The sequence below is a fragment of the Sminthopsis crassicaudata genome, chromosome 3 (assembly GCF_048593235.1).
Source record: "Sminthopsis crassicaudata isolate SCR6 chromosome 3, ASM4859323v1, whole genome shotgun sequence".
In the NCBI taxonomy this organism is placed as follows: domain Eukaryota; kingdom Metazoa; phylum Chordata; class Mammalia; order Dasyuromorphia; family Dasyuridae; genus Sminthopsis; species Sminthopsis crassicaudata.
In genome coordinates this window covers 51,424,325-51,449,103 of record NC_133619.1, presented here as the reverse complement: position 1 = coordinate 51,449,103, position 24,779 = coordinate 51,424,325, and the positions used below count along the sequence as shown (strand labels likewise).

Below are 24,779 nucleotides of genomic sequence, written 5' to 3'. Positions count from 1 at the left end.
TAGTGATCCCTAGTGACTAGCTCTTTAACTTGGTGTGGTTGGTGAATACTCTCTGATCTTGACCTCATCAAAAAGTTCAGATTTCTCTTGAATTAAACTATGTTCCCATCTCCCAAGTTCAAGTCAGCTTTTCCCTTTTTTTTCTCTTTCCAGTTACTAGTTGTCTCTAGGGGGTGAGACCTTAACAGCTATCATCTATCCACAGACTAAGTTTGAATTGAATATGGCATCCAATATTTCGAATTTTGAATGTACAGTGGCTTCTTCAAATGTTTTGTCTACTTTAAACAAAAACAACATGTTCTGGGGCTTCCTGGACCAATGTGTTATAATCAGTTTGAATGATATCTTAGTTGTTTGTGCTGAATAATCATAGACAACATACCTCAAGGAATAAATGAATATGTACATATTAATATATACATATACACATGTAGTTATGCTGCAAGAACTCATTAGGAGGTAGCCAAGAGTCAGACAGGTTCTATGGCTAAAGATATAAACAAAGCCAAAGATACTGGAAGAGATAATTTTAATCAATAATTATAATCAATTTTCTGATAGAGATAATCTAATCAATGGCACCATATGTTGGGCACCATTTTTCAGAAAGTTTAATTTTACTATTTCATAGAAGCATAAAAGTTTAGAGATATAAGGAACCTTAGTAGAACCAATTTCTGGAAAAGAATTCCTGCTATAACATAGCTCCAAAGTAGCCATTAAATCTTCGTTTTAAAACCTCCAGTAAGGGGGAATCTATTACCCTTAGAGGCAACCTGTTTCACTCATAAATAGTTCTAATTATTGGGAAGGTTTTCCTGATATCAAGCCTCAGTTTGTCTTTTTTTAATAACTTGCACCCATTGCTCCTGGCTCTACCCTCTGAACAAATAGAACAAGCTGGTGGGATGTTAGGGCAGACATAGAATATGCAAGGAGGCAGCTAGGCTAATATACCAGGATAAGCAAAGTTAATAAAGCAGAGTGTGGTGAACAGAGAACTGACTTTGAAATTAAATCCAGGCTGTACCAATAGTTACCTATATGGCCAGGATAAAACACTGTATCCTGCCCTGTCCCCTAGTTTCCTAACTTGTAAATGAATGAATTCTCCTCAGTGACCTCTATGAACTCTTCCTTTCTTGAATCACAAGACCTTCTAGCCATTTTTTTTTTTGTTTTGTTTTGTTTTTTGGGTTTTTTTTTTTTTTTTTGTGTGTGAGGCAAGTGAGGTTAAGTGATTTGTCCAGAGTCACACAGCTAGTAAAGTATTAAGTAGGTTTAAGTCAGATTTGACTCAGATTCTCCTGACTCCAGGCAGGGTGCTCTATCCACTGAACCATCTGGCTGCTCCTGGATTGCTTCATTTTTATGTTTGTATCTCCAATACTCAGCACAATGGCTAGTACATAGTGACACTTAAAAAGTGTTAGTTAATTAACTGACTGAAGATAGAAATAGAAATAGAAAACCTAGCCCTTCTTACTGTTAGATCTCTCTGACGCCTACCAGACTCCTACCTTAGACTTCTATCTATTGCCTATTGCTTCATTGGTAAATTCTCCCCATTTACCTGGCTATTTATACTTTGGACCTTCTGTCAAACTTCCTACCTAGATCACAGCTGTTTAGGTAGGTATCTAGATTTCTGCTAAATATTTACTTTCAGACCCATGTGTTGCCATGCAGTGTTCACCTGCTGGAAATCTGTCAGATCACCCTTGTACCAATCACTTGATTGTCCAGTATTCCAATTTTCCCTGCTGCTGTTCCTTATTCTGATCTGCTGTCCTGGGTCTGTCTAGTCTCTGAGTCCCAGGATGGGCCTTCTCACCACTGAAGTTCCATTTCCCAAGTTGAGTTCTAACCCAAGCAGAAGTGACTTATAAAAATGGTGGTCACATCAGGTGTATGATCAAGTGTGTTTGTCTACCTGCCATCTGCAATCGGAGTGACTTAAAAGCACTAGCAAACTCGTTATTGGGATTGCTCATTACCATCAATGTAATTAACCCCTCTCCATACCAAATCTATGACTATACTCTCCAAACTGTCACAACTTCATTCTCCATCTTCAAAACAAGGCCCAGGCCAAATCACACTTCATGATGTAGTGTTTTTAAATGCATAAAATAAACTATATAGGCCTACAAAGGAAATCTAAATATAATTAAGGGCAGTTATCAACATTTTTTTTTTTTAAATCAAGTTCATCAGCAAGCAGAATCAGGAAAATCTTGTAGACAGCAACCGCAAAATTGTATGATGATCAACTATGATAGACTTAGCTCTTCACAGCAATTCAATGATCCAGGCAATTCCCCTAAAGTTTGGAAAATGCCATCCGCATCCAGATAGAGAACTATAGAGACTGAATGTAGATTGAAGCATACTATTTTCATCTTTTTTTTTCTTTCTTGTGATTTTTCCCTTTTGTTCTGATTTTTCTCTCCCAACAAGACTATATGGGAGATATATAAATGAATGTACATATATAATCTAAAAAAATAAAATTGAAAATAAAAACCAAGTTCATCTCATTTACCAATTCAAAGTCCAGAAAACCAGGGATTCCCTCATATACCAATACCCACAAGGAAATCAAAGACCCAATGCCTAATCCTCTGCATAATTCCCTTCCTCATCTGCATGAAGAAGATGCCCCTAAGAGAGAAAACTCAAAATGAAGGAGCCTCGTTAAACATACCACCGTGGACATTTAAGGTTCCGGCTAAAGGCCACAGAAAGCTAGGCTGAGCAGATAAATCTGGTCTAGTTTAAAGGACAGCAGAAGTCCTCAGCTGTGACAGTTTCCTGTTTTCTGTGACCACAGGTTCCAGGAAGGTCTGCTGAGGTAACCTTGCATTGAACTACATACACCTTTCTTTGCCTATGAACTGGGCTTCTTTACCCCTCCTCCCTTGGTAGCCTGACATCTGTTGACCAAACCAGATTGCCTAAGCGTGCCCATAGTGCTTAACCCCTGGCGACTGGGACCAGCAGCCCTAACTTCCTGCCCAACTACCCCAGCTAAAAGTCACCAGTGCCTTCTGAAGCTTTTTCTCACAATCATTTTTTATATTGTTGTTGAGTCCCTTCAGTCATGTCCAACTCTCTGTGACCCCATTTGGGGTTTTCTTGGCAAAAGTACTGGAGTGGTTTGTCATTTCCTTCTCCAGCTCATTTTACACATGAAGAAACTGAGGAAAACTGGATTTAGTGACTAAGATCACCCATCTAGTAAGTGTCTGAGGTCAGATTTGAACTCAAGTCCTCCTGATTTCAGACCTGGGCTGTTGCCCTATCTACTGCATCACCCAACCTAACCCTAATTTTAAAAAAAATTTTATTTCAATACATTTGGTATCCTTTGTAATTCTAGATATGTTACTTTATTTTATGAATTTATAAAGCATCATTCTGAGAAGGGATCTGTCCACAGGTATCATCAGACTGATTATCTATGAGGACCACAAAACAAAAACTAGTTAATTGACCCTAAACTGTGGCTGCCTCTTCCTTACTCGCTGTGAAATAAATATAAAGGTTAAAGACCTAATACTGTGTCATCACCATCCCCCCCAGAATAAATTCGCTCATTTGTGTGACTTGAATTATTATTATTAGATTAAGATCAGAAGCTATTTACCTGCGAACGGTGGTCCCAGCAATGCAGATATTCCATTGGCACAAATGATGATGCCATAGGCATTTGCAAGGTGTTCTATGCCTACCAGATCTTCAGTCACCACAGGCATTAGGGAGAAGTACCCACTGGAAAAGCCGATCAGGGCACACATTGCTGCCAGGCTGGCATAAGTGTGCATCAATGGCAGAATAAGGATGCTGACCACAAGACTCAAGTTAGCCATCAGAAAGACGTTCCAGACGCTGATACAGGGCAGGTCAGCCACAATCCCAAGGATCACTTTTCCAAAAATATGAACTATTGCTATGATCGAGGTCAAGGGGAAAACATCATTTTGTTCAGACAGATTGTACAGCTTGACTATTTCTGGGAGATGAATAAATGGAATGACAAAGCTGCTATAGGCAAAGAGAGCCCAGAAAATAAAGGCCACAAACATCCGATTTGTAAAGAGGGACGCGGCTCCAAAGTAACTTGAGTACCAGTCCCAGAATCCCTTCCTGATTCTAATGGTGAGTTGGCTCACTATCTTGAGAATGCGAAGAGCGTACATGTTCTTTCCAAGTTGAACTTTGTCTTTGCCTTTGCTCTCCGGGACCGGGGAGTTACTGAGCATTTCTTCCTTCACGGGTCCGTCCTCCCTTTCTTCGGCTTTCTTTAGGTGCCCGTTCGATTTTATGGACTCAGTTGAATGGGACAGAGGAAGTTTGAGATCTCTCTCTCCACCTTTGCTTTGAAGAATTTTATTGCTTTGGGTCTCACTGGGAGGAAGAGGTCTCATGAGAGCTCCGCAAACGCACAGGTTCAAGGAGACGGCCCCCTGGATGAACATTGCGCTTCGCCAGCCATATTCTGAGCAAAGATATTTTAGTAAGACCGTCATGAGGAAGGTACCGAATCCTGTCCCGGTTGTACTAAGTCCCTGAGCAAGGGCTCTTCTCTTCTGAAAGTACTGTCCCACCATGACCACTGCAGGGAGATAAACCATACCGCTGCCAAACCCTGTCAACAAATTTTAAAAAGGAAAATGAGTTATAAAAGGCCATGGCTAGATTTAAGCATATTTAAAAGAATTTAAATTACACACAGACATATCCTAAAAACTTCTGGCTCATGGAAACTCATTCTCACTGGGTTATGTTGTATATACTTTGGTAATGATAAAATAAATTTAAATGATATTATTTATATACTTTCTGTTTGAGCATCCAGGCAAATAACTATTTAAAAGGGTAACCAGAAGACATTTTCAGGCAATTTTCAGAAACTACAGTCAAACTGTCTATGTGGGAAACTGATCAGAGCATAAACATGCACTGGAATCCAGGAGTGATACTTCTTAAACGCTTTGTTGTGGGATGCCTTATCCATCCTCCATCTTCCAGCACTGTATACATTGTACTATACAGCTGCCCAAATAATAACAATTGGCATTTATATAGCCCCCACTATGTGCCAGGAATTATACAAAGCAGTTTATAAATATTATTTTGTTTGATCCACATAATAACTTTGGGAGGGAGGTACTATTATTATTCCCATTTTACAAGTGAGGAACTGAGGCACACAGAGATTAAATGGCTTGTCCAGGGTCATGCAGCTAATAAATATCCAAGCTTAGACTTGAACTCAGGTCTCCCTAACTCCAAACTCAATAATCCACACAGCTGCCTAATATAATTTTGGAAAGGAGAACATAACCAGGTATTAATATGCCAACAAAGTACAAGGACATGTCTGTTCCCTATCCTTGTCTCTTTGCAAAGGATGAAAGCATTCTCTAATTGAAGTGAAAGAACAACTGGCCTGAGAAAGGATGGATATTGGAAAAGTTAAGCCACCAAGCCCATGAGACAGTTCAGTAGTTTGAGGTAACACATTGGGAGCAGTTTTGTGGAGTGTGACTCCTAAACAAGAGATTGTGTTGGGGAGGGAATTTTCTCTCCTTCCTCCTCCCATGGTAGAAGACATCACATTCTTAGCAGGTAGCCCAGAGGGAGCACGAAAAAGCAGGCTAAAGCAGGGAGTAGAGAAACATATTCTCTAAAAAGATCTGGCATCTGGGTAGAGGATCAGCCCTGAAGTCAGGCGGACCTGAGTTCAAATCTGGTCTCAGACACTTAACACTTCCTAGCTGTGTGACCTTGAGCAAGTCACTTAACACCAATTGTCTCAGCAAAAGAAAAGAAAAGAAAAAAAATCCAGATACAGAGAAACCTTATTCAAGGCAGGAAGCAACTTCAAGAAGCATGACTTTTGGCAGTGGTGAAGAGAACTGGCTTTGGATTTGAAACAGAACTAGCCCTGGTATGAGAGAGTTAAATAAACGGCCTTAGGGAGTCCAGCTTAGTAAACCACCCAGAGGGAATTGGATACAGACTACAAAAAGAGAAGGGACTTTGAGGCCATATAATACAGCAGAGAATAAATTGCCTTGGCCGAATGTAATCCCCACATTGTGTAAGAGAGACAGCTACGTTGTAATCTTCACAAATAGAAATGGAAAGAATCCATTAATTATTACCTAAAAGAGATCCCAAAATGAAAAGTGCCAGTAGCCCCATTTGGTCATGGTTTGGACCCAAACTGACTCAGAGGGAATGTAAATAGTAATTGTTTCTATCTTGGCCAGAACACCCGAGAGTCTTTCCCTTCCAGATTGGAATACACAATTGTGTAGCCTGTGATGGATGTCTTGTCATGCATGGTTGCTTTCTGTTGCAGACTTTTATGTATTATTATTATTTTTTTGCAATTATGCTCTTCCAAATCTATTGCTCTCCCCAAATACTCCTAGTACCTGTTTTACCACTTCTATATCTCATCACATTTTATTTCACTATTGTGCTAAATAATCATGCCCTCATCTACCTTACTGTAATCTATTCCTTTTCAAACAGTGCCTGGCATACAACGGGCACTTAATAAATGCTTTGATTAACTGACTGATTAATTAGTGTGATGTAGTGGTGAGAACACCAGAATTTGAATTCCAGCTCTGCTACTTATCACCTATAGAATGTTGGACAAGTCACTTAATCTTTCTGAACCTCAGTTTCCTCATCTGTCAAATGGGAATAATGATTTTTCTTATATACCTTAGAGGGTTGAATAAAAACACCTTTGAAACCTTAATGTTCTATGCAGTGTTTTAGCAGTCACAATAAGAACCACATGCTCATGGTAAGCCCAGAAGCTGAGGGGACTCAGACCTAAGAGGTCAAAGAAGGGCCATCCTTCTCTCCATACTATTCCTGCCACTGCAGAGGTTCATAAATGTAGAACATTCACATAATGTCAGATTTTTTTCTTTTCTTCTTCTTTGAAAAAAAATTATTTGTCAAAAGGGGTGGCTCTGAGAAGGAATACTGGGAGAAATGTAGATGATGCAAAAGATAACAGTAAAAATCAGTTTTTGAAAAGAGAGACTTCTTCCCCTTTAAAAAAAATGATCACGCTTTAGAACGCAATCCAAATCAATATCCTTATTTTGTTATGGATTCTTCTTTTTCTTTTTAATACTGGTGACTTTCTTCTTTGGAAAAAAAAAAAAAAACCTTAGTTAATGATTTGTCAAATCAACAAATCAAAAAGCATTTGTTAAACACTTACAATATGGCTGCAACTGTGCTAAATGCTGGAGATACATACATAAGCCAAAAAGACATTTCTCTACCTTCAAGGAGCTTACTTTGAAATGATATTTAGTTCATAAACCTCCCAAGGAAGTTCCTGGTTTTATTTATTTACTGACTTTTTCTTTTCTTTTTTTTTCTTTTCTTATTTTGCTTTCAATTTTGTTCATTGACCTTTAAAATACACTACAATATTTGAATGACTTATTATTATCCACTAAGCAGCTGCTGCATCTCTAGCTATTCTCTTTTCTCCCAAAATGGCCACATCTCAATTAAGAAATCCTAATCTAGATTTGAAATACATTTGAGAACTATTTCAATTTGATTGTTTTATTTTATGTATTTAAAAACATTATTTTGAGAAGCGGACCATAAGCTTCACCAGATTTCCAAAGGGGTCTATGAAAAAAAAAAAAAAAGGTTAACTTCAGATCTAATGTAAGCCAAACTAAGCTCCTGAGAGCTAAAAAATAAATACAGTCAACCAACCTCTGTTTTGTGTCTCCATAATGTCAAATACTTAAGTAATAGAATATAAACATGCCTCATTTGTAGTAATTGGAAATGTAAAGACCCAGGGGGGAAAAAAGAATAATTTTTTGGGGGAAATGCTTTCTTTGTGATTTTTCGCTCCCCATCCCTCAAAAACAAAGTAAAACAAAAATTTTAAAAATATATATATTTTGGGCAGGGAAAAGAAAAAAAAATTCCTTTAATCCTTTTAGTTTTTCCCCAAGGCCTTCAGTAGTAACCCATCAATCATTTTCAAGGCACCTTGAAAATATAAATGAACAACGTAAAAACCTCATTCCAGTGAAATGAAGCAATAAAATATTTTCATGCAACCTCTCAGGAGCACATTTTAATAGATCCATGTGTTTTGGGGAGTGATGTACAATTCTGATTCCCATTAATATAAATTATGTGGAAATCTCCACATAATGCAGGGATTTTAAATCTTTTTTGTGTCATGGCACCTTGACAGTATAGTAGAATCGATGAACCCATTCTGAGGACAAGGTTTTCAAATGTATTAGATTAACTACAAAAACTTTCAAAAGAAATTAATTATGTTAAAATACAATTGTTAAATATACTTGAACATATTTAACATGTATGGGACTATCTGCCATGGGGGAGGGGGAAGGAGGGGAAAAGTTGGAACAGAAGATTTTGCAAGTGTCATTATTGAAAAACATTTTGTATATAAAAAGCTATAATAAAAATTAAATAAACAAGCTAACAAAACAAAAAAATACAATTGTTAAAAAAATATATTTTGGGGGCAGCGAGGTGATTCAGTGAATAGAACACTGGTTCTGGAGTCAGGAAGACCTGAGTTCAAATGTAGTCTTCAGATACTTACTAGTTGTGTGATCTTGTATAAGTCACTTAACCCCAATAAGTTCACAGACTCCAGGCTAAGAACCCTGACAAAATGAAAACATATCCCATCCTTGGCTGACAAAGGTCGCTTTTCTGAAATTAATAATCCTACCCCCATGTTTTATGATGTGGTATGAAAATGATCTCACCTGCTCCAAGGCTATGCTCATGGAACACAAGCTCTTACAAGAGGAAAGGCTTTGAAATAGGCACAGTAACAAAGCATCTATTTATCATTCAAAGGCCAGTCTAAGTTTGGAGAGGCCTATTGATTGGCTACCAAGAGAGGGAATTAATTATTGTGGCTAAAGCAACTCATGTGTTGTTTTTCAATCATATCTCACTCATTTAGAGTTTTCTTGGCAAAGATACTAGAGTAGTTTGCCATTCTATTGTCTAGCTCATTTTACAGATGAAGAAATTGAGGCAAACAGAATTAAGTGACTTGTTCGGGATCACAGAGCTAATAAGTGTCTGGGGTTGGATGGGAACTCAGCTCTTTCTAACTCTATCTAGCTGCCTCAAAGTACCTCAAAAAATTTGTCTACTAAATTAGAGATAGGATGGGGAAAAGTGCTTAAAGAGATGGAATCATTAGTGTCTCCCCTGAGACTTGTTTATATAAATAGATATAAAATAAATTGCCTGTTTATATAAATGTTTTCTTCAATAGATTATGAGCTTCCTGAAGCCAGGGAATGTGTATTTCCTTTCTTTGTATCCTCTTTGCCGAATTTAGTGAGTTTTTAACACCGATGCACCAACAACTTTTGGACAATCCCTTTGGCATATGTTGTAATTAGACTTGGCCACCTGCCATTTTGAACACTCAAAGCCTTCCTTGTTAAGATGAATATGGTCTTTTTGAGAGCAGGGATGATCTCACTTTTTCTATGTGTCAGTTAACATAGGGAGCACTAAGCAAATCCCCTCCAGCAGTTCATTCCATGAATTTTCATAGCCTGACCTATATAGGAGGGAAAAGTGACCTATCCAAGGTAATACTCTGATCCTCTAAAGGAAAATCTCATTATCTTCCCACTATACCACACCTTTTCTAGGAAATTATTTATCTCAAGAGATTACAATGATGATTTCACTGGACCAGGGAACTCCCAGGTAAGGACATTCCTACAGCCAATGTAGATTGCCATCTTCTCTGCAACTTGTATTCTTAGAGAGTTGTTAAAAAAGACTGATCCAGTATGTATCACAGGCAGAATGTGAATCCGAATCCTCTTGGCTTCAAGATTGGGTATGAAGCTAAATTTTTGCTAACCTGGATAATTTATATCCTAAAAGATAACTCTTATCTTTCTGATTGTTGTGGAATTTGGCCTAATTATAAAAAGAACATAGTGAAATTTTTAAACACAGAGCATTACATTTTGCTAACTCTGAATGTTGTGTTAAATTTTTCTTCTACTTTCAAGTAGAGAACACTGGCCTGTTTACTTTTTTTGAAAAGTTTTCTTCACTTTGAAGCACCCAAATGGGAAAGGATGATGGACTAATCTCAGTTCCAAAGAAATGTTCAAATCTTTGTAGAATATTTGATATAACATGTGCTTTTTTTTCCCCCTGAGGCAACTGGGATTAAGTGACTTGCACAGGGTCACACAGCTAGGAAGTGTTAGGTATCGAGACCAGATTTGAACTCAGATCCCCCTGGCTTCAGGGCTGATACTCTATCCACTGCACCTAAAATGTGGTTTTTTAAGCTGATCATGAAAATATTCTCATTGGAAAGTTGCAGTGGATTTAGAAAGACTAGAATTCAAATGTGGCTTCCTAGCTATGTGAATTTGGGCAAGTCACTTAATTTCTTACTGCCTCAACTAATTCATCTATAAAATGGGAATAATAATGGCATTTATCTCCAAGAGTTGTTATGGGATCAAATGAGAAAATATTTGTAAAGTACTTAGGATAGGGCCTGGCACATAGTAAGCACTATATAAATGTTGTTGTTCAATCTGACAAATAGGGAAATATGTTTAAAAGGATTGTACATATTTAACATATCAGATTGCTTGCTGTCTTAGAGACAGGAAGAGACAGAAATAAAACTTGGAACACAAAATCTTAAAAGGATGAAGGTTGAAAACTATCTTTACATGTATTTGAAAAAATAAAATATTATTGATTTTAAAAAAATGTTGTTGTACAGTTATTTCAATTGTGTCCCATTCTTTATGACTGTATCTGGGGTTTTCTTGTTAAAGATACTGGAATGGTTTGCCATTTCCTTATCCAACTCATTTTACAGTTGGGTAAATTGAGGCAAACAGAGTTAAGTGACTTGTCCAGTCAACCCAGGTAATGTACATACACACACACACACACACAACACACAACACACATATTTGGAAAAATAAAATACTATTTATTAAAAAAAAAAAAAGTTGCTGTTCAATCATTGACTGCATTTGGGGTTTTCTTGGCAAATACTAGAGTCTTTTACCATTTCCTTCTCCAACTCCTCATGTTGAAGAAATAGGATTTTATAATTAGTAAGTATCTAGATTTTAATTCATGAAGATGACTCTTCCTGATTCCAGGCTCAGCATTCTATCCACTGTACCCTTCAGATTTAGAGTTAGAAGAGCCTTTAAAAGCCCAATTATTTTATAGATAAAGGTGAAAATCACAGATGTGGGTATGTTTTAAAGAGGATTTTTGCCTAGATGTAAGACCAGAAAGATGGACCCAAAGCCTACGATTCTGCAATCCCATCCAAGGAGTTGTTATTAGAGAGAATAGCCAACAAAATACTTTGCAACAACAAAGATGTACTTTGAGAGATATTATTTAAATTCTGTAACTCATGTTTGGAGACCAAATGTACAAACGTACACTGTAATGTGGTCAGAACTAAATATGATACAGGAAGCTGCCTTTTGCCAAAGGAAATGGGGGGTGGGGAGTTGTAGCTGCAGAACCACATAGGACACGTGGGATACCCAGAAACCACTTTTAACTTCTACACTCCTGAATAAACACTCTACCTCAGAATCGGCTTCTTGAAGTAGGTCTTTCTATATATACATATGTGTGTTTGTGTGTACAGACACATATATAGATATACATAAAATTCATGTATTTGCTAAGATGACCATGGTTGTGGGAAGAAAAGTGACTACTTTGGGACATGTTAGACTGGATGGCCTTTTGAGCTTCCTTATAGGCCTAAAGCTAAATATATCTGCATGCCAAAGAAATAATTTATTATATAGTTCTCTTATAGCCTGAGTTAATCACCTCTAAAATATAAATAATCAATAATTCAACAAGGATCTACTAAGTGCCTATGAACTAATCAATTAATATTTGTTAATTGCCTTCTATGCACCATAATGGTCCACTTTTAGGATGTTCTTATTGTTGTTTGTCCTTCATTCTTGAAAAGGACCATGATATCAGAGTGTAACTGTCCACTTTTAGGATATGCTGCAGGTGCAAAGACCAAAATGAAATGTTCCTGCCCTCAAGAAACTTATAGTTTATGGAGGAAGACTATGTACACATATGAATATATTCAAAGTAAATATTAATGTTAAAAATTGTAATGGAGGGGCACTAGTACAGCTGAGAATACAGGAAAGGTCTCAGGAAAGAGACTTATTAAGTTAATGATTTTCTGGAAGCAAGGAGGTGAGCATACATCTCTTATGTGGAAGGCTTGACAGGAGCTTTCATCGCCAAGCTTCAGCTGTAACCTTTCCAGCGTCTTGCCCATGTGCCAAGTTAAGAGAACACAGACTTTCTTCCCTATCACACTCACCACATTTCTTATACAAAGGATTCGAGAACAAAGAGTAAGATGTTTAAATGGAGGGGCAGCTCGGTGGCGCAGTGGATAGAGCACCAGCCCCGAAGTTAGAAGGACCTGAGTTCAAATCTGGTCTCAGACACTTAACACTTCCTGGCTGTGTGACCCTGGGCAAGTCACTTAACCCCAACTGCCTCAGGGGAAAAAAAAAAAAAAAAAAAGATGTTTAAATGGATGCTTTCTCCTCCACATCAAATCCCTTGCTAAAAGGTACAATGAAAATCCTGGAGATTGATTTCCCCACATGTAGGTCTCTTACCAGCTGCCACTCCGAATGTGATGAAGAGATAATGCACGTTGGTGGCGTAGGCACTCAGGACCCAGCCCAGGGCATTCAGAAGCCCACCAATTATTGCAGTCTTGCGGCAGCCACATGTGTTAATGAACAAGCCAATGAAAGGTCCTGTCATGAAACATCAAAAAGAATTAAGTATTTGTATTTCATTGCCATTCCCTTAATATAGTCTTACCTGAATACAACTAAACAAAAACAGCCTTAAAACATAATAGTTAAAACTTGGGTAAAAGTTTCTTGACCTCTTGTAGAGTTGTCTAACTCTATATTCCATTAGAACCTTCTATCTGCTTCAGTTTTCCCATCTATAAAATGGGGATAAGGATAGCATCTAGCCCCATTGTAAGGATCAAATGAGTTAATATTAATAAAGCACTTTCCAAACCTTAAACAGTTAGATAATAATAGCTATGTAATATGATATATAATAAGAGATATTATATATCTAATAGGTGTGATATATAACATATAATTATATAATATAATCTATTAAGGTGTCACATGCAATAGCATATATACTAATAGATATAATGTATTATATGCAATATTATATGTAATAGTAATACATTATTACAATAATTTGCATCATAATTACATAATAAATATAATAGATAACATTATACATGATAATAGATAAGATATACTATTATATCATAAAACAAGTATGGTATATAACATTCCATGTAACATCATGTAATAAATATCTATTATAATAGAGATACATAATAAAGTATATAATAGATATCCATCATAATAGAGATATAATACAGATATTAATGAGTATAATATATCACATATGATAATACACATAATGTACAATAATAGATCTAATATATAGCACTTCAAGGTTTACAAAGCACTCTACAAATATTAGCTCATTTGCTTTTCATAACAACCTTGGAAGGTAGGATCATTATCCCATAAACAGAGGTAGACAATGGTTAGCTGACTTGCCCAGGAGCACACCACTGGCTAAGGCTTGTGTCTGAACTCAAGTGTTCCTGACTCGAAGTCCAGAGTTCCATCCACTATACCAGCCAACCGCATCTTTATAAATTAGTTTATCATTACTATTTAATGCAAAATAAATAAATAAAATAAAAACAAAATGTCACTTCTCTGTTACTCCCTTGTCTGTATTTCTCAGATGAAGATGAGTGAATTTCGAATGGCCAATTAGAGATCTGTTGTTGTTCAGGGTCAGCCATCAAGCAAAACATGAAGTCATGTTTATTGTTTCTTAGGATGACAAACAATTTAGACTCTTTTGTGATTTAGGTCACGTTCAACTTTTTGTGCTCCCATTTGGGGTTCTCCTGGCAAAGCTCTTGAAGTGTTTAGTCATTTTGTTCTCTAGCTAATTTTACAGATAAGGAAATTAAATGACTGGACCGTGACAACATAATTTATAAGTGTCTGAGGCCATATTTAAATTCAGGAAAATGAGCCTTCCTGACTCCAGACCTGGTGCTCTATCCACTTCATTACCTAGCTGCTCTACGACAAGCTACAGCCTCACATTCTCCTTTTGAAAATTTTTCTTGGCCTCTAGTAGAGTTGTCTAATTCTATATTCCATTAGTACTTCTTAAAACTCCCAGGAGCCTTAATTCTATGTTGGGAGTTGGGGCAAGGGAAAGGTATTATATATGCATTAATCTACATAGACCTCTCTACTTGAGGCAAAATTAAGGCTCTACATAAAAATACAATAATTTTTATTCTGCTTACTATGTGCCAGACACTGCGCTAAGTGCTTTTCCTCATTTGATATATACAGCTTCACCTTGCTAATGGCTATCTTTGATGGTAATGAATTCCTGAGGGAGCTGAATCTTAAACATAATGTCAACCCAGTGATGACAGAGAATTAATCGACAATTGCATTTGTTCATCCTGTTATCTTGGAGAAAATCTGGAACTAGGCAAACATTTTAAAATAAAGGTGGACATGAAGATGAGTAATGACCAATATATCCTGAGAAACTCTGTTTCTGATAAAAACAATTAAGGGCAAAAAGATGGTAAATCTTAAAGGATTTATAAGGTATAGGTTAAAAGCATTTCTGTGTCTTTCACAATGATTTTAAGTAACGGAGACCATAATCATTTTGCTCTGTGAATGAAATTCTAATGAGTAGGGAAGGCTGTGGGGGAAAAGTCATGCATGTCAGCTTGCTATTAATAAGCCTTTTTAGAATTGAAAAGGCCATTTTCTTTTTCTTTTTTTAATTTTTAACATTTCCATATTAGTCATGCTGTGAAAGAATCAGAATAAAAAAGGAAAAACAAGAAAGAAAAAAATTTTTTAAAAACCTGAAAATAGTGTGCTTTGATCTGCATTCGACCTCCATAGTTCTTTCTCTGGATGTGAATGGCATTTTTTATCACAAAGTCTTTTGGAATTGTCTTGGAACGTTGTATCTCTGAGAAGAACTAACTATTATAGTTGATCATCACACAATGTTGCTGTTACTATGTACAATGTTCTCCTGGTTCTGCTCACTTCTTTCACCATCAGTTCATATAAGTCTTGCTAGGTCTTTCTGAAATCAACCTGCTCATCATTTCTTATAAAACAATAGTATTCCATTGCAATGATATACCACAATTCTTTCAGTCTTTCTCCAATTGATGGGTATCCCCTCAATTTCCAATTCTTTGCCATCACAAAACAGATGCTAAAATTTTTTTTTGTACATGTAAATCTTTTCCCCTTTTTTATGATGTGAACTTCCTTGAATTCCAAAGTTTAATATTTGTTTTTTGGAACATTAAATTTAAAATATATTTTTTTAATGTAACATTTTTAAAAATGGACTGTCCATTGGAATTATTTGCTTATGAGCAGTTTCTGGAGTATAGGGAATATAATCAGACAATTGAAAGTGGCTTTTTCCTCTGGGGCACCAATTAATGCCTCTCAGACTAATATGACAGAAAAAAAGAAAACAATAAATGTTGGAGAAGATGTGGGAAAATTGTAATACTAATGTATTTTTGGCAAAGTTGTGAACTGATCCAACCATTCTGGAGAACAATTTGGAACTATGCTAAAAGGTTATAAAACTGTGCGTATCCTATAATCCAGCAGTACTAATATTAAGTCTGTATCCCAAAGAGATCAAACCCAGGTCTGCTGGCCCTGACTTCCTACTATTTGCATTACATTCAATGACTTTAGAAGGATTCTCTCTGGAGTCTAATAGACCCCATGATTCCACCAAATATGGAGACCCTGCATTGTGCCTGTTTTATCTCCTGTATGGATTAGCCTCAAAGTAATATTTCAGATGCTAGAAGACTTGGGATTTTTTCTTACAGGTAAATGGAAGTTTTGGATAGGGGATAGAAACCTGTCCTTGAAATCAGGAAGCCCTGAGTTCACCTCTTCCTTCTGATACACAGTGGTTGTGAGTCATGGGGCAAATCTCCAAGACTAAGCTGCAGTAAAAGTATTGATCTATCTGGGGAGAGGGAGTTTATTTAACTGGAATGTCCTTATACTAATGAAATCTAATATCTAATCTTCATCATCATCTCTCCTCCCTTCCTTCCTCAAGATTAAGTGACTTTATTCAGGATCCCACCAGTGGTAAATATTTGAGGTTAGATTTGAACTCAGGTCCTCCTGACTCCAGGACTCCAAATTGATCCAAAACTTTAGTATTTTTTTGATCATTATCTAAGAGTCATCCCATCTCCATGTAGAATTCTACTTTCCTCTTCTCTTTCCAGCCTGCTAAAGAATACAAAGTCCCAGAAGCAGATACTGATATATTTTCTTTTCTTTCTATTTTTGCATTCTCAGCCCCTAGTAGAGTGGCTGGCACAAGGTAGAGCTCAATTCATGCTTGTGGATTGATTAATTTATGCAGCCTCCTGACCGTTCCTAGAACACAACATTCCAGCATCTCCTGACTCTGATTTTTCCCTGGCTGTCCCTCATGCTAGGGACACTTTACCTCCTCATCTCCACCTCTTGGCTCACTTCAGCTAAAATCTCTCCTTTTTCAATAAGCCTTTTCTGGTCCCCTTAATTAATAGTACCTTCCCAATGCAGATTTCTCCTATCTATAACTCCTTTCTACATAGTCATTTGCCTATTCTCCTCCATTAGATTGTGAGCTCAGGGGCTGCCCTTTGCTTCTTTTTGTATCTCCAGTGCTTAGCACTATGGTTGGCACAAAGGAGGAGTTTAATAAATGCTTAAAAAATTAAATCAACCTCACCCATAAGGAGCTTTGAAAGCATTTTTACTTAATTCTCTTTTTTAAATGTTTTCCATTCTCATTGAAAGCAGTGCTTGATGTAGGTCTGATTAGCTGAGCCCAATGGCTCTATTCCCCAAAGAATGACTCAAAACTGGCTAAAGAGTCAGTGATTAAATATATCAGAAGCCATCTTGTTTACACATCAAGGCAAAAAGATTTAAGGAAGGTGCTTTAATACAGGGGAACAAATACAATCTGGGAAGTTGATGGAGCGAAGTTCAAACTCTACCCTGTATGACCTGTATTTATTTATTACTTGTATGACCAAAGACAAGTCCTTTATCCTGTATGTATTAACTGTATGACCAAAGACAAGTCCTTTACCCTGTATTTATTACCTGTATGACCAAAGACAAGTCCTTTACCCTGTATTTATTACCTGTATGACCAAAGACAAGTCCTTTACCCTGTATTTATTACCTGTATGACCAAAGACAAGTCCTTATCCTGTATTTATTACCTGTATGACCAAAGACAAGTCCTTATCCTGTATTTATCATCTGTATGATCTAAGACAAGTCCTTTATCCTACTTGAGCCTGATCTGTAAAAGGAAACACTTAGGCTAAAAGACCTCTAAGACCCTTTCTAGCTAGATGACACAATGGCACATTGATCTGAAGGCAGGAAATCCAGAGTACTAGTTCAGATTCAGACACTTACCAATTGTGTGGCCTTGGCAAGCCACTTAATCCTATTTGCCTCGTTCATTAAAATGGGCATAACAGCACCTACCTCCCAGGTAGGTAAGGATAAAATAAGTAAACCTTAAAGTGCTCTATAAATGCCAGATGACTCCAAGATCACCTTCCTGAGTCACCCTCCAGAACTGGTAGAAGGCTTCCCAGTGTGACCCTGCAGAGATCCTGGAAACAAGATCTGAAAGCTGCAGCCTCATCTCAGAGAGTTTGTTAAGAACCAGAGTTGGAATTCCTTGCAAAAAAGGGGCAAGAAAACATGGGTCTCTTTGTTCTGTCTTTGTTTCACCTTTATACTCCTGCCACAGGGCCTGGCGTGTGTCCTGCCTATTCTATCTGCTAAAGGTAAGAAATGAGGAAGTGATGAATGAGTGACCTTCCCTCAGTCCCATTCTCTCTCTGAAGATTCTAACACAGACTTGCCAAATTGGGCAGAGAGACGTTGGGATCCCACCAGCTGAGAAATGGAAGTTATCAACTTGGTTTTAAATGTTTCAGGCCCAAAAGCTGACTTCCTAGAATTCAGTGAAAGGACAAAATCAGAAGCCATTCTTTCCCACTGTGCCCGGAAGGCCTGGCTTTGTTCATGAGTGGGCTGGAGTGGACAGGAATCAGCTTAACCACTTGCAGGTGAAAGCAACTTACCAGAGCCTAGAGTAGCAGTATTTATCTATTATCTGGTAGAGAGAAGTGGGCCAGCTCTAAAACAAGGGACCTGTGTTCAGATCTAGAATCTGGTAGTATGTTAGCTATATAACCTGAGGAACACACTAATTCTCTTGGTGGTGACTTCCAAAATCCTTCTAGTTGTTTCATCTGTGATCCCAGGAAATAAGATTTATTCTTTACTTTAAAATCTCCATTGGCAAAATGCTTTAGAAATAACTTTTTATCTATCTGGTTGCTTCATCTATGATCCCAGGAAATAAAATTATTCTTTACTTTAAAATCTCCATTGCCAAAATACTTTAGGAATAACTTTGTATCTGTGGTTTACCCACTCACAAAATCATACAGTTGGAAGGGACCCTTTTAACAAACTGGCAAATAAGCAGAATCCCAGACCCTCCCATGGTTATATTTTCTATTTTATTCCATGACTTGAACTAGTTCTGACACTGTTGTCTTGGGTGCCCAGACTCAGGGCACCAAACCACCATATGGTACAGTGAGTTCTGGCTCTGGTGTCAGAAGTCCTGGGTTCAATGGTGATTCTGATGGCTGGTTATCTATTACAACAACTGGAATTTATACAGCACTTTGAGGTTTGCAAAATTTTATCCATATAATCTCATTTTATCCTCACAACGGTCCTATAAAGAAGATGCTCTCCATTTCCACTCCTGTTTTTGTCCACTTGCATTTTTGATTTCCTTCTTAGGTTATTTTTACCTTATTTCTAAGCCCAATTTTTCTTATGCAGCAAAATAACTGTATGGATATGTATACATATATTGTGTTTACTTTAACATATTTAACATGTATTAATCTATCTGCCATCTAGGGGAGAGGATTGGGGGAAGGGGAAAAATTGGAACAGAAGGTTTTGCAAGTGTTAATGCTGAAAAATTACCCATGCATATATCTTGTAAATAAAAAGCTATAATAATTAAAAAAAAAAAAAAAAAGATGCTATCCTCCCCATTTTATAGATGAGGAAGCTGAGCAGACAGAAGTTATGTGACTGACCCAGGGATTATTTGAGATTGAATTTAAACTCATGTTTTCCATGTCCAAAGAGTCACCTCAATATAAATCACAAAGTCCTTGGGCCTCTATTTTCTCATTTGATTTCATGATCTTCTAGTTCTAGAACTATGAAATGCTAGCTAGATGCTAATATCTAGGTAAAATCAGTATGCTATTAAAGATAATTAAGTTACTATACAGAATCATAGATTTTTTGAACCGGATGAAATCTTAGAGGTTATCTGGCTCAATTGACATTACAGAAATAATTGGAAAAGAAAAACAATTTTCTTTAAAATAGACATAATTTAAAGTTAGTACTTTTTTTTTAAAATTAGGCTTTCAAAATTGTTTTTTAAATATCTGGAATTGAATAGCAACAACAACAATATTTGTTAGTAATAAAATAATATTTTTTTTAGGCCATCCAGGATGGCCAGATATTAGGAATAAGGTCTACTATCTAGAGTACCCTTTCTCCTTGCCTTTTCTTGGTCCCAGAGTTGTTGAGACCTAATCTGGGCAACTTGATTTATTCCTGACATTGGAAGTCATTAGCTATTCATTTCTGGAAAGGAGAGGACCATCAAGGTTTACTTTAGCCATAACACTATATCTTAAGTCTTCAATCTTTGCTATCTTCCCTCTCCCTGTGGTCTCCATGATCTCCTCACCTTCTCCTCCCCAACCACTGCATGGAAGCTACCCTGGCCACCACTCTGACAGATCTGCTCTTCACCTGAATTTTCTTTCCTCTATTATTTCTACCAATTAGAATGTGAGCTTTCAGGAGCAGGGACTATTATTTTTTCCATTTATATCTCCAGGGCTATGCTTTTTATAATACTTCTTAATAAGTGCATTCATGCATTCACGGAGAAACACCTTGGAGTACTGGAGATGGGAACACCCAAATCCTTGAGACACACAGAAGAGCTGGGTGAGAATGGCCAAGTCATTTAGCCTCAGTTATTCTGTCTGTAAGATCAGGACAAGGATATCTGAGAGAACTCACCTCACAGAGTTGTTGTGAGGCTGAAATCAGACAATAGATACGGGGAGGGGAGGGGGGTAGTATATAGTTCAACCAGAATGGGTCTTACTTATTGTTTTTGATGAAGCTATACCAAAGTCTTCATCCATATGGGGGGAAACAGGTCTGTCCTCAAAGACTTCCCGAAAACCATAGTGATTATTCCTTTTTTTCTAGCTCTTTTTCAAGTTAGCTTGTACTACCCACTCAAGTCCTTGATTTATTTCCTTATTTTGTTCCTGAGTTATTTAACTCAGTTTAACTTGGCTTTTCAATGAAAGCCAATGACAAGAATTGTATTTATTTTTTACACTTTTAGTTTCCCTCATGATGCCCAAAACTGTGTTGGGGCACTTAGTCAAGTCAGTTGGTATGTGGCTGGTGCATAATTTGCACATCACAGGAATACACCTACAACAACTACTTTCAATCCTTTTCTCTAACTCTTCTGATAGGGGACAGAATGCTTAGCCTGGAGACAGGAAAACCCATCTGGTTTCAAATATTTGCTAGGTGTTGAACTCTGGGAAAGTGACTTTACACTGTCTGCCTCAGTTTCCTCATCTGTAAAATGAGCTGGAGAAGAAAATGGGGTTAGGAAACTAGTAAGGCATAGGAAATTGACAAGAAGGAAAGGAGAATTTCCATGTTATGTCTACTTATCTAGTGCTTCTGGGACCCTGTCAGACATACCGACAATGAGGGTGATTCCCATGCTGAGGGAGCTGACCCAGGCAGTCAGGCCTCGACTTTGATGGAATTCTTCAAGCCATTCCATGTTCAGCACCCCTAGTGCCATCTGGGACCCCATAATGAGTATGTGAACCATAAAAGAGGAAAGGACAATCATCCAAGCCCATCCGCCATCGATGTTGGGGTTTGGGTTATGTGCCTTCTTTTCTCTTGGTCCGTCTTCAAAATCATACCCAATATCTTCATGACTGGTGTACATTTTTTCTATGATATTCTGAAAAACAAACCAAAAAATTATTTCATTAATCACAACACAGAAAAATGTTTTAATTTTCTCTTCAAGCTAATCCAATTCCAATTGATCAATGATGGACAGAATCAGCTACACCCAGAAAAGGAACACTGGGAAATGAGTGTAAACTGTGAGCATTTTTTGTTTTACTCCCCAGGTTATTTTTACCTTCCGAATCCAATTCTTCCTTTGCAACAACAACAACAACAAAATTCCGTCCTGCACACATATATTGTATCTAGGATATACTGTAACATATTTAATATGTATGGGAATGCCTGCCATCTAGGGGAGGGGGTGGAGGGAAGGAGGGGAAAACTTGGAACAGAAGGGAGTGCAAGGGATAATGTTGTAAAAAAATTACCTATGCATATGTACTGTCAAAAATGTTATAATTATAAAATTAATTAAAAAATTTTATCTTCATCTTCTCCTTTTCAATCTCCATGAAAAATATGCCATCTTTCCAGAACTCTGAGTCCTTTATCTTAGAAAGGAAGTAGGGGATGGTGGATAGCCCAATAAGAGATAGGTCTGTAAATTTTGATGCAAAAAAGTCTGGATTAAAATTCAAACATTGTGTGACCCTGAGAAAATCATTTAATCTCTCTACCCTCGTTTCTTTACTTGTCAAGTCACTTTACTCACCTCACAGAGCTGTTGGAAGGATTAAGAGTGTATATATATATATATATAGTGGTTTATAGACTACAAAATATTACACAAATGAGAGCATATAGACACAGACATTCATTCACAAAGCAGAGTCACACAATGTAGGGGTAAGTACCTTGAACCTCACTTCAGAATTCCCAATTCAGTTCAAAAACACTTTCTAGAAAAAAAAAGCTGCTTTATGATCAACTAGAACTGCTTTTTCTGGAGGGCATAGGAGCTTGAGAGCAAAAATCAAGGTGACCCTCTTGGAGAAAAGCACTGAGTTTCCAACAGGGCCAAAGTGGATTCTGGTTATAACTGTGAGCTAGATAGCCATATGTTCTGGGCACACTTAAAGAAATAAATTTAGATTTCTTTTACATTTTAATATTTTTTTGCAATTATATATAAAAACAATTTTAATATTCTTTTTTTCTAAAATTTGAGTTTCAAATTCTTTTCCTCCCTTTTTCCTTCATTAAGAAGGTAAGTCATTTTACATAGGTTATACATATGTAATCATGCAAAACATTTCCATGTAAGTCATGCTGGGAAAGAAACACCCCCACCCAAAATAAAGTAAGGGAAGTCTTGGCTCCTCATTCAGGCTCCACCAGTTCCTCAACTAGATATAGATAGTGCTTTTCATCATAAGTCCTTCAGAATTATCTTAGATCATTGTATTGCTGAGAAAAGCTAAGTTATTCTTAGATCACCATATAATATTACTGTTACTTTGTAAAATATTATCCTAGTTCTGTTCTCTTCACTTTGCATTAGCTCATGTAAGTCTTTCCTTTCCAGGTTTTTCTGATAGCATCCTGCTAGTCATTTCTCAAAGCACAATAGTATTCCAAAACAATCATAAATAGATCCTACACCAAGCCCTATTTGGTCATCTTGTAGGTCCTGATTGATTCAGATTGAATGTAAATAGCAATCATTTTTACTTTGGTCAGAAACCCTACCCAGATCCATCCATTTGTTATTTACATTTTTTGCCCTTAGTTACTACCTAGCCTTAATCACTGAATGGCTGTTGCCTCAATCTGAGATCAGTAATATCCTTAGCTTTTTTTTTTTTTTTTAAATTTATAATTTTTTTTCACAATATATATGCATGAGTATTTTTTTTTTATAATATTATCCCTTGTATTCATTTTTCCAAATTTTCCCCTCCCTCCTTCTACTCCCTCCCCTTGATGACAGGCAATCCCTTACATTTTACATATGTTACAATATAACCTAGATACAATATATGTGTTTAAATACCATTTTCTTGTTGCACATTAAGTATTAGCTTCCGAAGGTATAAGTAACCTGGGTAGATAGACACTAGTGCTAACAATTTACATTCCCTTCCCAGTGTTCCTTCTCTGGGTGTAGTTGTTTCTGTCCATCATTGATCAATTGGAAGTGAGTTGAATATCCTTAGCTTTAAAAGCCCAAGGTCCCCCCACTGCATCTGGGACTATCTCCAGTCATCTTAATCTATATCTTGCTACTAAGCCCAGACAGCTTTGGAGGGAAAAATGAAGCACACAGCTTCCTTCACTTAAATTCAATTTACTTGCATGTAATGGCAGCATCTCCCTAATATCATGGTTCTCTTTGAGAACAAGGGACAAACAACAGCAATTATTATTTCCTTCCAATTCTTTGCCATCACCAAAAGAGCTGCTATAAATATTTTTGTACACATCGTTTTGTTTTGTTTTTAATCTCTTTGGGATATGGACATAATAGTGGTATTCCTTCTTCAAAGGATATGGATAGTCTTATAACCTTTTGGGCATAGTTCCGAATTATTTTTTAGAATGGTTGAATACAGTGTACAATCTCACCAACAACATTTTCAATTTTCCCACATCCCCTCCAACAGTTGTCATTTTTTTTTTTCTGTCATATTAGTTGATCTGATCAGAAAGAAGAGGAATTGATAGAAAGGCGAGAATATTTAAGGAGATAAAAATCAGAAGCAAGATACTTTTGAGAATGGACATTGTAAAAGGAGAGACTCTGATAAACAAGGAAAATGGGATAGATGGAAACACAAAAATGGTAATCATTCCTATGAAAAAAATTTTTACAGCAAGTTTCTCTGACAAAGACTTCATTGCTTAAATACATAGAAAATGGAGTCAAATGTATAGAAATAATAGCCATTCTTCAACTGATAAATGATGAAAGAATATGAACAAGCAGTTTTCAAACAAAATAATCAAAACTATAGTCACATAAAAATGCTCTAAATATACATATATATATATATATAAATAAATAAATATATATATATATTTGAGGTTTTATAAATATATACAATTGCCTAGGGTCACACAGCTAGGAAGTGTTAAGTGTCTAAGACCACATTTGAACTAGGGTCTTTCTGACTTTAGGGCTGGTATTCTATCCACTGTGCCACCTAGCTGCCTCTAAACCATTTTTAATAAGAGAAATGCACACTAAAACAACTCTGAACTACCACCACAAAACTATGAGATGGTCTCAGAAAAATCTGGAAAGATTTACATGAACTAGTGCAAAGTGAAGAGAGCAGAAGCAGGAGAATATTACACATTATAATCCAAAAGAGCTATAAAACAGCTCTTTTTTTGTTGTTGTTTTTTGTTTTATCTTTTTGG

The 24,779-nt window shown here is 36.8% G+C and overlaps 1 protein-coding gene across 7 annotated transcripts in view; it reads right to left on the bottom strand.

Annotated features, from left to right (window-relative positions):
* SLC16A14 (solute carrier family 16 member 14) overlaps positions 1-24,779 on the bottom strand; it is a 44,871-nt gene that overhangs the window by 8,902 nt on the left and 11,190 nt on the right. For all 7 annotated transcript variants that reach the window (XR_012487710.1, XR_012487709.1, XR_012487708.1 and 4 more), the window contains exons 2-4: positions 21,189-21,462; positions 12,768-12,911; positions 3,653-4,654 (exon numbers count right to left, since the gene is read on the bottom strand). Coding sequence is in view for 2 of the 7 variants with exons in the window: in XM_074298482.1 (XP_074154583.1) it covers positions 3,653-4,654; positions 12,768-12,911; positions 21,189-21,447 (1,405 nt within the window). In the remaining 5 variants the exon portion in view is untranslated. The remainder of the gene's footprint in view (positions 1-3,652; positions 4,655-12,767; positions 12,912-21,188; positions 21,463-24,779) is intronic.